We start from the raw sequence: 16,384 nt of genomic DNA on the forward strand, positions 1-16,384 counted from the left end.
TTTACAAAGATATAATACTGTGAGGAAAGGGGTGTTTTGAGTAGACAAATTGTCTCCCGAAAATCCATTGAAATGAAGGGGTGAACGTCAATTCAAAGGGTGGCATGAATAGAAACTCATGGAGAAAGCGGGGAGAGGGAAAGTGGCCGAAATTTGGACGAGTCCACTTCGAACACAAAAAACTTGGTATTTTCACGACCCTCCCAGGTTTTCTATCTGGGCGTTAAAGAGTTAATTAGATTTATGACAGAACTTACATTATTATACAACCTTTTTTGGTCCAAAAAATTTATTTTTCTATTTTTCCAAAGGAGAAAAAAACAGACTTCAAACATGTGGCCCACGATCAAGTTCTCAGTTGAATTTGCTTCAAATGTAAAGAAACAACAAACAAGTCATCCAAGAAATATCCACGTAGCCAAGATGATCCAGGTAATACTACTGCAAATGTTCCAGATCACAAGTCATTGACAGATATGCAGTTACTGTCTCCACTTGATATTGAAAAATTGCTGAGTGAAGATAGAAATATAGTGAATGGCATAAGTGAAGCATTCTAAACACACATGCAATCACTAAAATCATACATATGTGACCAATTCAGAGAACTGGATGAGCAAAACAAGAACTATCAATCCCAAACACTTCATCTATGAAAAAAACAAAAAACAAAAAGAGCTGTCATCGGAAAATTCTGAACTAAAATCTGAAGTCAAAAACTTTAGATTGAAGTTGGTGAACTGCAACAGTATTCATGTCGCTGTAATATTGAGATCCAAGGCCTTCCAGAGACTGAAAATGAGGATATGACTGAATTGAAAACCAGATTAGCTGATCAGGTCCAACGTGATCTAGTGGACAATATACATAGAATGTCTACAATGAAGAAAGATAAAATAAATCCATATTTCAATTCGATAAAAAATACAATTGTGCAGTTTTCTCAAGTCGGCTAAATCAAAGAAACTGGTTGCCTCTACAATCAACAGCAGACTTGGATCTACATTGGTTTATTTTAATGAACATTTGAGCCCATACATGAAAAATGTGTTTTTTCAATTCTGAACTATACAAGAACTCCAAATATTGTTGGATCTGTGATGGTAAGATATATATGCGTAAAACAGATGACTCCAGAGTGTTCAGGATTAGTCATGTAGATGATCTATCTTATGTCAATTAATTGCAAAGAAAATTTAAATCTCAAAATGAACATCCAGGAGGATCTAGAAAAATATCTTTTCATCGATCGCAATGTAACAATTTTGGTAATATATCCAACTTTGGTTTATTTCACTTCAATATAAGAAGTGTAATGTTAAGGCCAATTTCGACAAATTCATGGCATTTATAAGTAGCTGTATTGATAACATTGATATTACAATTTTCTTTTAGGTGTGGACATTCAATGCAGAGGTTGACTTCTATAAAATATCAGGTTTTGATTTATTTTCATGCTGTAGAAATTACAATAATTCAGGAGACATATTAATATACACAAACAAATCTTTAAATTATAATAACATAATCTCCATCACAATGAAAACAGCCAGTGATTGGCATTAACCAACTATCACTCAAATTAACTATTCTTTGTTTGTACCGATCACACTCATTTTCGAAGATAGAATTTGTTAAAGAGCTTGACTCTATATTCACGAATATAAAATCTAGAAAAGTGTATTATTGATAGGTGACATTAACATATTAAACCCAAATAATGAAGATTTGATTATATGAATATGTTGTTAGGACATGGCTTCCTCCCCTTGATTACTGATCAAACTAGGCGCCCTTTCTAATACTTGTATCAATCATATTTATTTACGTAGCTCAGCCATTTTTGACCCCCTCCCCCCTTTTCAGCAAAAGTCAGCAAAACACTGACACCCCCCCCCCCCCAGCAACATTTTGTCAGCAGCTTAGAATATTTCATATTCTAAGCTGCTGACATATATAGTATGGTAGGGCCTCCAAAAAATGGCTCGGGATCCATGATGTTCTTAAGTCAGCCACCTCGTTGGGCAATTTGCCTGTTGTGGCGTTGTATTTGTTCTACCATATACATGTATGTAGGAGGTGAAAGAGAACAGTTAGGTGAGGGTGAAAAGAGAAATATACTTTATACCAACTCTCTCTTATCTATAAGTATTATAGATTTGCCTCCTGAACACTATTGATGATGATGCCCCTCCTGACAAACATTCCAGATTCTCCCTCTTAAGCCCCATTCACATGTACAATAAAACATCCAGGGAAGTTCCCGGTAACGGGGATTTTCGCTACAAACTGTTCACATGACGTTAAGTTTATGCCGGTAATCCCCCTCTTTTTTACGGAAGTCATCACTGGTTACGTAGGTTGAACGGAAGTGATTTATTCAAGGTGGTTGACGAAGGAGCTTATAGCAGTTTTCGTGGCACTAAGGATTATGGGAGAGAAGGTCTGCGTCGACCTCCAATCCACCCCAAGAAAGATGGGTTTTTTTTATGAGCTTCTCTCCCACCTTTTTCTTCCCTACGAGGGGAAAAAAGTTGTCATGCCGGTAATTACCACCAAAGCGACCCCCAATCTTGCACATGTGAACAGGGCTTTAGTGGGCTACGGGTTGCTTTTGGGGGATTTGCTGAGCTCCCTTTCAATGTGAAGGGAATGATAAGTTATGATGATGTAGGAAAAAAGCCAGGAAATGGCCTACAGGCATCAGTAAATCAGAGGAACTTGCATCCCTCCTCCTCTGGGATCTTGTACAGTGGCTGGAACAGCAACTTGTTGCTGAGTGGGTGGAGGATAAAAAAAAGCAAAAGTCAGACCAATATATTTATTACCCCCCACCTGTTCCCTCATCACATCAAAGACTTTGGATCTTGTTAAGATCTCTGGGACCTTGAACAGTGGCTGCAGCTGCATCTTGGTGCATGGGTGGAGAAAAAAAAGAAAAAGCTGATGTGTGTTTTATTACCCCCACAAAGAAGTATACAAGTACTTTCAAGTAGATCATTATGGGGGCAAACTGTTCTGGGAAAACACCCTTCTCATAAAAGAGTTAAATGTTTCAAATAGCTGTTTTTTGCAATAAATTAAGACACCTGCACCCATCCTACTAGAAGACTTCAGGAGCAACCAGGGGCTTTTGTACTGTACACGTTACAACCCCCCCCCCTCCTGCCCATCCTACAAGGAAGGAAAAACAGCAGTATAACAAGTATGCATGAATCAAGCTAACTGGAAATATTTTCCTCCCTCTCCACTATCTATCGGAAACAGCACATGACACCATTTTTTTTTTTTAATTCTTAGGGTTAAAGCAGCAGGATTTTTATCTGTTTTTGTGCGTGGAAACCTTTCTTTGGCAAGAAAAAATTAGCATAAACTAAAAAAGAAGTTTCCCAACAGATTCATGATCCTCCTTGATGTATTTGTATTTATCGAATGTATAAAAACAAATATCAGGGTTTCTCTCTTTCTATAACTACATAGTTAATTAAATTCAACCGTAGAAACTACTAACAAACCGTAGCAGTTGGCAACTCTGTGGCATGATAAAATCAGTGCATGCGATACTCCCAGAAATCTTTTCCAGAGAATGTCATCCCTCAACTTCCATTATCTCATGTCAGCCCTTACAGCTGCATGCCACAATCATTATTATCTGAAATGTTTATCGTTTCACAATTTCTTTAAGATATAAGGGTTTTTGATTCCCAGGCTTCAACCTTGTTAGATCTATAGCATCTTGTACTATATGTTTCAACTCCTATAAACCCTGCAATTATTAGAAATTAAAAGCTAGAAATGGCTGAAGTTTAAAAAAAAACTCAACCTACATATTTTTCTTAAACTTTGTAAAATATTTCTACTGTTTAAAATAAACTTTTCAAAGTTTTCAAACAATTTTTTGAGGTATAATTGCTGAAAAAAATAAAGATTTTTTTTCCAATTCTTTTTCTAAAATGTTAAAAGCTTATTTGATACAGCTCTATGAACTAAACTGATCATTTTAGTAATTCACTCACCGTATATGATAAAAATTATCTTCATGGCTCCAGGGAATATGCACATTTATCATGCCTTGCCCTATAAATAAATAAGAATATCCTATAAAAAAACAATACAGTACATTCAATTTAAAATTTTACTACATTCCTCTTTGAAAGGAAGTACTAGGAAAGAGTTTTAGTTTAATCATGTGCATCTTTTCTACTCCTAGACCAGTTAGAAAGGAATGTGGGATAATCAGTGAAAATGATGAGAATCAGTGGTGGTCTTAGGGCTGTGCAAATAGTGCAATTGCACAGGGCGCCAAGTTATAAGGAGGTGCCGAAACGAATTAGAGAACTTAGATACACACCCCAAAGCAGAATGTGCCAAAATCTGTGACGTACGTCGCAGAACAATTAGCTCTACTGCAGAACAATTTGGAAGAATTTTAAGAAACACAGCAAAAAACACTATTACATGCATGGAGGTTTTTACTGCAGAACATTTCCAGTCAGCTGAGGGCTCGTCGCAGATCAGTGCTAAACATTCTGCTTTGGGGGATACACACATAAATAGAAAATAATTCTTAAGGTAATTTTAAAAAAAATTACTGTGCAAAATGCACATGAAAAATAAGTAATGAGAAAAAAATTTCAAGGTTTGAGTTGATAAGCAGTGCATATACAGCGCATACTGTATACCCATTTCCATGAAGATAAGAATACACACACACTAGCTTTTTTTCTTCATTAACCCTCCAGAGATACTGGGCAGTTTGCTCTCTCTTTTGCTGTCCAGTAGCAATGGAAAAAAATAAAGATAATTGAGAAAGACATCACCCCCTTTTTTCTGCTAACAAGAAAAAAAGTGTTTCCCCTGTGTTGCGAGATGTAAAAAATAGAATGATTTTTCAAGTGATGACCAGAGAGGGCTGAGACGTCTGAGAGTCCTCCCTCCATTCACATTCAAAACATGGAATCAAATCACCATTACAGTATGTATTTTTTACAATATTGACATAAAAATGTCTATTATGACTTCAAGGCCCTCTTTCAACAGGGATCCTGAACCCAGGCAGCTTTTTCTATCCATCTTACAAGGAGCAATTAGAAAAAAGTACAGTACTCTCACACTGGGAAACCATGCATTCTGCCCCCCAGATCCCTGGTCCATCTCCCACCTTACCAAAATTTTCTAATAGTGCAATGAGTGAACGTGGGCCAAAAAATTATAACAAACCACACATTCACACACAACTGAAAACCTTTCGTTGTTTCAGAAACCTGAGTTTCAAATACCCAAACCAGAATTAAGCAAGGCTGCAACTAGGAGGAACAAAAATTTACTGTCGCCCGGGCTCAGGTTCCATTTTGTGGCCCCACTCCCAGTAATATTTAAAGCCAGGTTTTCCTAAAAGCAGGTTTTCTGTGCTGTGTGCAATGTGATTCGCCCAGCGTGATGCACTGTCCACTCACCAATAAGAAAAGCAGTATGACTAGTTTTCCTACAGAGCGCAATATGCCTCATGACTACACTTTATGTCGGGTGTGATTGGCAGACTGCCTCTGGAGGAGTCAAATGCGTCATGCGCTTCACCGATCTTCTCTTCATTTTTGTTGTGTTTTCTTTTTCTTCACTTCAAACCGGAGCATGCAGACAACAGAGTAGCTGATGCCAGGGCCATATACTATATAGCCACCCTGAGCTGATGCGCCACGCTATAAAAACACAAATGCGTAGCGTAATTATGTAACAAGTTTCTGCTAATGTGAAATGATCCAGTTAGGTTCACATGATGAAAAAAGCCGATTCCTAGGAAACCCCAGCTTTTCGGAAAAAAGTGTAAACTCAGTGCTTTTTGTGATCAAGCGCCCGGGGCACCAGACTCCTGTGCTGTCTCTCTTAGTTGCGGCTTTGTTCATAAGGTGCAGCCACACCGGGCAGCAGAAAAGAATTCGACCGTTCCAAAAACTAATAAAGGCGTTTTTATTGAAAATCCAATTTGATTTTTTTTCAATGACTTATTGTTGGAAACCAGATTCCAATAATTATAAACCCCTACCAATTCTGTTTACGAACTAAGGGAGATGGGGGAAAAATATATTGCTGTATTTCATAGAGGGGCTCAAGTCTTTTGAAACCTGATGCGAAAACAGCTTTGCGGCTCTCTAAAACATTATTTCAAACCCCCTCCAGTGCATTAATGTACGCAAATGAGGGTTTGGACCCCCGAGAAAATCCTGTATACTTTACTTCCCTCCAGTATCCATGAACACTGTGGTGTACACTGGGCTTACATTGGCACTAGAGAATGATTATCGAACCACTATTGCATGGTCGTATAAAAGACCATTTGTCAATAAATTTGGACGACTTAGTCAAATTATTTTGATTAGTGCCCACTGAAAAACATTTTCAAGTGTGTCTTCTGGCACTTAAATATTGGAGACCTTTTACCCAGACCAGCAACTAGATATCCTTTCAGCTTGGCAAGCATGCATTGTACCTCTCTCGTGTAATTTTAAAAGAATTTAGCACTCCCCCATCTAGCACTCAGGGCACAAGATCCACCTGCATCCTTCTCTTTACTTAGGGAGTCCATTAATGACCTTGGCCAGAGGGCTCGATGCCTGAATTGAAAAGGTTGGAGAAAATTAAGTTATTGCTTTGATTATATTTTGTGACTTCAATTTTTTTACAAAGTATTATCCTGTTTTTTCAATGTGTTTCTATATTACATGCGAAGAATTACCGATTAAACTCTTGGAAATTATTCAACTTTTTCATCAGGAAGCTAGTAAATAATGCCACTGTTCAGAAAGCAATGAACTACCAGGGTCTAGTTCACTTTCTAGCAAATGCACTGACAAAGCATGAAAACAAAGCAAGAGCAGAAGAATGCCATAATATTTGATTGGGTGAAGCAAGACATTTCACTGAATCTCACTAACATATCTCAAATACTTTGTACCAGTGAAGATAAAACTGCTCTGCAATATTTCAGCCAAAATTTTGACATGAATCTTATAGATGAAATAGTATATCAGATTTATCTGTAATGTGTGTGTGATGGATTTATCAATTGTAACATGGTTCATACTATTCAGAAGTAAAAAATTCAAGGACTTTTTAAGCACTTTTCCAGGAGAAATTTAAAAATTCAAGGACACACACACACATTCATATCGCAGTTGATATAAAAATATCATGTTTTTTTTCCTTCAAAAAATCAAATACAATTTTTTTGTTTGTTTGTATTCAACATTCCATCATTTTGAGTCTGAAATGCTACTTCATTAAAGATACAGCAAAACCTCATAACAATGATACTTGATATAACGATAAATCCCTTCACAACAATATATATATTTTTCTACTTTTTTTATATGTCACACCTTGTTTGGAATCCCCTATAGCCTAGTGTTTAACTCCTCGTCATGCAATAATATATGGCGATAAAAATCCCTCTACATTATAACTATTTTTTTAAGAGATTTGAAACAGCTACAACATATTTTTTTATATTTTGCTTGAAATATTTATCAAATTTTTCGTCACATATTTCAATTCTACCAAGGATATCTAATAATATCAGTATTTAGTACTACGTGATCACAGAAAGTGTTGAAGTTTTTGGTATCGCTACTTTTTGTGTGATATACCAAAATGTATTACAAGAAACCTCTTTGCAAGGGCAGTACATCTAACTGAATTTTGTTTATTCAGCTAATGAATTAAAAATTCTTTGCGGCAAATAAATACTCAAAAACACATTTTTTTGTGGTTCTAACAATGCTAATTTAGAAAAGATGCCAACAGCATCATAAATTTGATGGCACGTGATGATAATGTTGCTTCTTGATACGAAGATAATCCCTCTACAACTACATTTTTTTCTTGGCCAACAGACCATTGTTATATTGAAGTTTCAATGGATATAATTTTTAAAATGCAGTTATATAGTTATCATTTTAACTTGTAGACAAAATCAAGATATAAAGGTTTTGCTTTTGAAAAAAAGTCATCATAGTTTAGCATTCAAGCAGAAATCATTCCTTTTTTGAAAATAGCATTGAAATTTATACTTGATAAAAAAAATCTGAAAGCACAGTCATATACACCCAGTGGCCAAAAAATTAGGTACACCCTGCTACTCGTCACTAATATTGTGTGGGACCTCCTCTGACCATGATGATAGCAGATATTTTTCTAGGCATGGGCTCTACAAGTTGCTAAAACTGTTGAGGAGGAATATTAGCCCACGCTAACGAAATGGCAGCTCTTAATTCCCTCAGATAAGACGACTGTGTTTTGGAGCTTTTAACAGACCTTTCAATCTCGTCTCACAAACGCTCAACTGGGTTGAGATCGGATGAGCGAGGGCGCCATTGAAGAGTTGAAACTCTAAATCATGTTCTTCAAACCAATCTGGGATATTTCTAGCCCCATGGGAGGGTGCATTGTCCTGCTGGAACTAGCCATCGTCATCAGAAAACATTATGGCCATAAACGGGTGCACGTGGTCAGCAACGATGTGAAGGTAGGTGTAGGAATTGACGAATGCTTCCAATGGAAATAAGGGACCAAGATTATACCAGGAAAATGCTCCCCAGACAGTTATTCCACCGCCACTCGCTCGAACAGTTGTCATGTGGCATAGCGGATCCATGGCTTCGTGCTGCGTGAGCCACACACAGATCTTGCCCTCAACATCATGGAGAAGAAATCATAACTCATCAGACCAGATAACCTTCTTCCATTCACCAAGTGTCCAATTTTGCATTCTCTAGCCCACAAAAGCTATTTTCTTCAGTTTTGCAGAGAAATCTAAGGGACTCTTTTGAGAGGCGGCTATTAAAACCAATTCGTTTTAAGATCTGTCTCGTAGAGCGCACGGATATGCTTTGCGATGCTTCTGAGTTGTATTGAACTGCAATTTGTTATGTTATAGCTCTGCTGTTGCTGCACACAATGTGTGTCAATCACACGGCACCTCTTTCATTCACAAGCAATTTCTGCCGACTATTCTGCTCAAAGTTTTTTGGCTTAGTTGCCATTCTTTGAAGACTTCAGATACTATTGTACAAGAAAAGCCTAGGTCAGAGATACTGGAGCCGCCCCTTCTGGCACCTATCATGCCATGTTCAAAGTCACTCAAATCTCTTGTTTTTCCCCATGAACAGGCAAATTGCAATGTTAATTGGTGCTTCTGACCAGGAGAAAGTTTTTTATCTGGTTCATTAAGTAAGCGCACGTGCTGCACGGACGAGTTGAAGTTTGAGTGATCAGTGTTCTTAATTTTTTAGGCTACTGACTGTATATACAACTGACATTCATTAATTGTGTGTGTGAATAGTTTGAAATATTTTGAAGCAATATCTCAAGTGCACTGTTTTACTACCAGATATTAGGCAACACCTTTTTTAAGCACAGAAATAAAGATGTGTGTGACCATATGTGTGATGTCCTTATAATAAATGACTAAAAGAACTAAAGTGATAAGAACATACAACGCCACCTAGTGTTGTGTAAGGGGAACTAGGGAGTTCCACCTCGGACATCAAGTAGACAAGATGTCTAAATTTTCCCTCACCAAATATAAGTTCATTCAAGTAAGCAACTTTTGCTTTCCGTACTCCACTTTCACAGTGACATATCCTGCTGGGACAATTTTTTCTCCATTGTATGTCCAGAATACTAAATTCGTAGGTTGAACTTTTTTCTTCGAGATTTTTCTGAATCTCTGTAAGCTCATTACTGATACTGTTCCACCCGTATCAACTTCCATACTCACTGGTTTATTGTCTATGTTGACAGTAACCATCATCGGAGGCTTTTTCGGCTCTTCACTCAATACCCTCTCTAACAGGGTTCAAGAAAGGATCAGAAATGAGGTCACAGACTTCTATGACCGAACTTTCGAGCCAGGAGATCGTGTGGCTGTGCAAAATTACAGATTCGCCAATAACAAGTGGAAGTTCAGAACTGTTCTCAACAAAGACGGAGTTCTACACTACACTGTAGATGTAAATGGAACTCTCTTCCGACGTCACATCGACCAGATGAGAGCAGCTGGCAATCAAGTTCAGCCAACCGTGGTGATACCCAGAGTTCCAGGCAAACTTTCATCAACTCCTGTCACTTCTAACTCCGAGGTACAGATTGCTCCAGAAGAACAGACAACTACGAAAGAGATCAGCAGCGATCTACCAACACCAGCTAAGGCACCAGCAACGTCCAGCAAGCCTACAGCGATGTCCAGTACTTCCATTCCTTTGCGACGTTCCCAACCAACCAGGAAAGCTCCTGTCCGGTTGGATCTTTAAATTAGCGGGGAGGAATGTGGTGTCCTTATAAGAAATGACTAAAAGAACTAAAGTGATAAGAACATACAATGCCACCTAGTGTTGTGTAAGGGGAACTAGGGAGTTCCACCTCGGACATCAAGTAGACAAGATGTCTAAATGTTCTGCTCTTTCAGCTTTATAAACATGTGCCTACTCGGTATAATCAATGCTTTAGGATTCAAATGGTTCTTCAAAACATTCTTTAAAATGGCGAATTCTTTCTCTGATGGATTGTCCGGAGACAGTAAATTTTTTAACAAGTTGTAGAGCTTTGCAGAAATGCTCGAAATTAAGACTTTAGCACGTTTTTCTTCTGGGACATTTTGAATGTCTAAAAACGCCTGGAAACGTTCTATAAACGAATCGAAAGTCTCTGAAGCTTCATCGTATTTATCAAACGAAACTGTCACTTTTTGATTTGTTGACGTTGAGCCTTGTTGCTCTTTGAGAGCTTCCATTAGAGCTTGATTCTGTCTTATTAACTCTTCAACTAAATTTTCCATTGTCAGAGATGTATGAAAAACTTTTTCTCCTACCTTTTGCAGTCTTCGAGTAAATACTCTATCCAACTTTTAAGATGGGCCTCGTCGCCACTTGTTGTGTTTTCTTTAACACTTTGTTAGCAGAGTGGATAACACATGGGTATTTATTTTGATGAGTATTTATTATTACGTTAGACTTAGATAGATTACATTCATATATATAGGAAGAATTTATAAAGCGGAAAGAGCAGAACATTTACACATCTTGTCTACTTGATGTCCGAGGTGGAACTCCCTAGTTCCCCTTACACAACACTAGGTGGCATTGTTATGTTCTTATCACTTTAGTTCTTTTAGTCATTTCTTATAAGGACACCACAATATGCCCTGGTTTGAACATTGTCCTGTAACTCATTAGGTTCTCAACAGAACATAGTTTGGAGGGTGAAGATAAAAATTTGTAGAAGAAATTCATGAAAGAGAAAAAATGCAAAAATGAAAATGTAGAAGAAATGCAAAAAAATTTTACTTATAATATAACTTACTAATTTTACTTACAATATAACTTACTAATTTTACTTACAATATAACTTACTAATTTTACTTACAATATAACTTACTAATTTTACTTACAATATAACTTACTAATTTTACTTACAATATAACTTACTAATTTTACTTACAATATAACTTACTCATTTTACTTACTAAATTATTTTAAAAACACTTGAAAATTATAATTTTTTTTGAGGATTTTCAAGGAGCGCATGGCTTGTATTTATTGATGTGAATGCAAAGAAACAAAACCATGGGTCAAAAAATTCTAAGGAGTAATTACAGGTAATTTTGTGAATGCTAGTAAAAATATGCTGTAGGCAATCTTTGGATTTGGAACCACAACCTAAGAAGGCACTATTCCCTATGCCTGATGATTAATATGATTTTTATGACCACTTGCAATCAATCAACATTTCTCAACCTTGTCAAAGAGCATATTCCAGGCTGAGCCATTTTCAGTCAATGCTATCCATTTTTTTATTTCCTTTATTTTCTTTTGAGACAGTCAATCCACGTAAGTCATTATCAATATGTAAATAATTATTTTAAACATTTTTTGGACATACATTTTTGCATTGAAACAAAAATTAATTTTAATTATTCAATAATTTGATAAAAGTTCATGCTTGATAAATTTTGGTTGTAATAGTAAAAAAATTTAATTTATTCAAATATATGATTTCATTATCATAAATCATCACACTTGATTAGAAAAATTGAGATCTCCCTTCTTTTTCTGCAACACCCTGATTTTTGCCACATGTGAAATCTAAGTCAACATCATGGCTCTTGAAAAAATTAACAATAAATAAAATAGGTGAAAAAGCAACAAAGCACATAAGAAAGAAAGTTATTCATGTAAGCCATCAAAATAATGTAATTACCAACTAAACTTCCAGCTTTACATATGCGTGTTTCAAGGTAGAAAGTCACAGAATCAACCACACGCCCAAACCCAGATATTGTGAGATTATAAAACACAGCTCTGTCTGCAAGTAAAAAATTCATAATACGAACAGGAGTAAATGTGAACAATCTTTCTGGAAATGGTGTCAGAGTTATGATCTTTTCTCTTTCTCCTTTTCTGTAACGTTCACCCAGAATATCAATCTAAAATGAGATCATTATCAATTCATAGTTTTATTCAACTAGTAAGTGTTTGATATATATATTTCAAGTATTATATATGCACTAAAAGCATAAAAAAAATGTGGCAAAATATTTATAGAGTTTTTTACTCATTGAAGTCTTAATACACTAGTTAACACACTAGTCTTAAATTTTGGATCATTATTCAGTACTTCCTAGAAAATTATCTATAAAAGTGGACTGCACAGTGTGCCTAGTAATAAGAGTGCCAAGATGCATTAGGAAAGTTTGATGAGAGAACAATAATTATCTAACAGACCTTTTTTTTAATATGATCATGAAAAAAAACCAAAGTCCTTATGTATTTTATGATGATTTTTGTCAGAACAAACCGATAATTACTTACCTCAATCAAGACAAAATACAGAGTAGGGTCTTTTTTTTTGGGGAGGGGGAACAATCATCTTTGTCTATCCAGCTGCAATAGGTTAAATGAAAAAGAAATGGAGTATATAGACCCTCCCACTCTCCTCCTTTCTCTATACTAGGGGTAGCCAACCTTTTTCTGTTCATGTACCAACATAATGGTCAGCTGCAGCATTGCAGGTTGCACTAGTGGTGCCACTTCAGCATGTAAGTCACACTAATATTATATAAATAAATTATGGAATTACTTTCCTCACCGGAAATAAGTAGTTTGTAAGCAGTTCGTTAATCAGAAAATCTCTGCTATTGGAACCAATAGCTCGAATAATGATCACAAATTAAATTTATATAATACGCAGTACTTTTTTTACCTTGTCAAGGGCCACACAAAATCACTTCCAGAGCTGCATGCGGCTAGCGGGCCAGCTGTTGGTCACCCCTGCTATATACTATAAGATAATGTTAATAGCCATATGATGAATGCATGTTCATCTGTTCTATTCTTTAACCAGCTTAAACTTTATAATAAAAGATTGGTCTGAGTTTTTTTTTTAAGGAGAAAACGGTCAAACAGCAAAAAATGTTTGTATTATCTAAATATATATATACAGTTTGCTAATTTATTATTTTATTTTTGACACGAATTGGTACCAGCATTCTGATGCTGAATGAAAGGGATAGTGTGACTATGGAAAGATGGCCCCTGGCCTTGTATGACCCCTCATCACAAAAAGAGGATTCATTCTTCAGTAGGGAGAAATGGGGAGAACAAGGACCAGCAACCCCTGAGATGTTCATTTTCTTTTTTCTCTCCCATTTCTCTTTACTGAAAAATGAACCATCTCTCTTTTCATCATGAAGGTTAAATAAGGTCAGAGGCCATCTTTCTGTGGTCACACTATAATACAGTGGTTTGCTTATAATAAAGTATTGGTTATTACAATTTTTTTCCATCTAATCAAACCTGTATTATCAACCATCTAATCACAGCACCAGCAGATCATACAGTGAGAATTCACAGCTATCTATTTCTTACAGATTCTAACCATAAGGGGCCATTCAAGTATTACGTAAGCAAATTTTTAGCCATTTCTTTTACCCCCTCCCCCCCCCCCTTGTCAGCAAAATCTTGTCATCAGCTCTGTCCCTCTGAATCCTAACGCACATTGGTGGGATCACAGATGTATGTGGGGGGGGGGGGCATAGGTGGGCTCGTGCTCCTATCCCATGATCAAAAATTTATTTTTTCAATGCAAAAAAAAATAATTTTTAATTGAAGTTTCGGAAGAAAATACCTTCATATGTTAGTATAATAAATTTCTGTTAATTTCATTGTTATTTTAAGGCTATGAACTCAAAATTTATCTTTAATAAATTCATTGTGACCCACCCTCTAAGCCATATAATGATAAATCGCATAAAAGCCCATGGGGGTTATCTGATGCGGCCTGCCCTCTTCAAACCTAATTTTGTAAAAATGAACTACGCGGCACATTTACAGATCGCTTAAGTGTCCCATGGCACAATTCTAGAACATTTAAGCGGCCCGTGGCATATTTTCAGATCACTTAAATGACCCGGGGCATAGTTCCAGAACACTTGAGCGATCCGTGACACATTTAGAGATCCCTTGAGTGAGTGACACGTGGTATAGTTTTAGAGCACTTAAGCGGCCCCCAAGTGCGGTTCTACATCACTCAAGTTATCCTCGGCACATTCTCAGATTATTTAAGTGATCCTGCTGCACAATTCCAGAGCACTTAAGTGGCCCGGCACATTTCCAGAGCACTTAAGTGGCCCGGACACATTTCCAGAGTACTTAAGTGGCCTGAACATATTTTCAGATCACTTGGATTCGTGAAACATTTAGAGATCACAAAAGTGGCTCTGTAGGGCAGTTATCAATGGGGGATGTTACTTCAAGTGAACGGCCCCTAATGGAGAACATCTGTAAGAGGAGGACATTGCTTGTTTACAAAATTAAAAGAACAGAAATACAGAGAAAAAAGGGAAAAATTTGAATATATTAGTCAAGGTGAAAAGAAGATATTCTAAGATTTGTAATTTAAAGAATGTAACATGGCCTTGTTGACGCTCGCCTGACACTTTACCCCTGATGTAATGGTAGTACATGTGTTATGTTTTATTATTGAGTTTGTGTTATGTCTATCATATTCTGTATGTTTATAATTATTTTTTGTCGACTAAACAAACTTGTTACTTACGGACGTTTTCGATGCAGACGTGTCACGAACCGTTTTAGGAAGAAAGGGAAACTAGTTTCCGAACTTGCCGCTTGGAACGCCGATGTCGATGGGGGCGCATGTGCGTTACTCCTCATTTGCATGTTTAGTGATTTGAGAGCTATATATAATCACGTCCGTACTTCAAATTGGCCTTGAGTCTCATGTAGCGCTAGATTCGCTAATCATCCGAACAACTCGGCTGGTCCGATGTTCCCGTCAGTTGCTCTCCAAGAATGCCGTTCAGGGATGTCTGCTGGTGTCCATTCTTGATCTTAATGCTTTCGTAGATCTTGCTGACTGCGATCTGACGTTGGCTGGCATGGTCAATAGCAGTGATCTGATAGTTTCCTATGAAGCTGCAATCTGATGCTACCCTTTAGTCATGATGTCCACCATCGGACTCCTTCACTTGAATGCCGAAATCCATGTGTAGCACGCCGATGTCCGCGATCTAATGACGCCCCCTTCGTCAACACCCTGGGTTCGTCTACATATCCGTTAACTGGATTCCACCACTTGATCGCTGAATACCTTGTGTGGTTCTACCGTGTTCGTGATCTAATATCGCCTCATCAACGCCCTGGGTTCATCACGATATCCGTTATCTGACTTCTACTGCCTGATCGGTGAAGACCAAGTGCAGTTCTGGTCGACGTCCGTGATCCGATTCCGCGGCCGAACTCTGTGTGATTCTACTGACATCTGTGGTCGAACATCGTTTCTTGAAAACCATAGCTGAGTGTCACTTCCGCCCTAGTAGCTTCACCATAAGTATACTTTGCGATTTTCCTACTAGTGAAGGGTTTGCCCTTGAATTGATGTCTTAACTAATGTTTTAATTTGTAATAATAGAAATAAATAGTTGTTCGAAGCTGTTTTGTTCATTGGCAGATAAAGACATAAGTTGCAAGAAATAGAAAAAAGGACTCGAGATATTACAAAAGAGTGGAAGGCAAGAGAATTGGAAATGTTTTCACTTATTTACCTGGCCCTAAAAATTTAAAGGCCTTTGTAAACCCATTCTCTCAATAATTTTGATCACTCTGGGACTTGTTTAATTACACAGGGTTTTCACATTCTGTTTTGTTTTTGTGTTTTCTACCTCCCCTAAAAGTTTCTATGTTGAGTGTATTCACAGTCACCCTGTGTATTCAAAAACACATCTACATCTGACATAGTTGCAAAGTTGGTTATGCAAATATCAAGCAGATACCGGAAACCATAACAAAAAAATCCTATTCAGTTGGCAAGAACT

At 37.0% G+C, this 16,384-nt stretch overlaps 1 protein-coding gene across 4 annotated transcripts in view; it reads right to left on the reverse strand.

Moving 5' to 3' along the window:
* Positions 1–16,384, reverse strand: part of PGAP1 (GPI inositol-deacylase) — a 96,503-nt gene that overhangs the window by 22,026 nt on the left and 58,093 nt on the right. For all 4 annotated transcript variants that reach the window (XM_089252435.1, XM_089252438.1, XM_089252436.1 and 1 more), the window contains 2 exons: positions 12,253–12,478; positions 4,017–4,077 (listed from right to left, as the gene is read on the reverse strand). In XM_089252435.1, coding sequence (XP_089108561.1) covers positions 4,017–4,077; positions 12,253–12,478 — 287 coding nt within the window. The remainder of the gene's footprint in view (positions 1–4,016; positions 4,078–12,252; positions 12,479–16,384) is intronic.

This window comes from Pholcus phalangioides, unplaced genomic scaffold (assembly GCF_987345545.1).
Source record: "Pholcus phalangioides strain wild (caught in Gottingen) unplaced genomic scaffold, Ppha-v1.0 ptg000029l_1, whole genome shotgun sequence".
NCBI classification, from domain to species: domain Eukaryota; kingdom Metazoa; phylum Arthropoda; class Arachnida; order Araneae; family Pholcidae; genus Pholcus; species Pholcus phalangioides.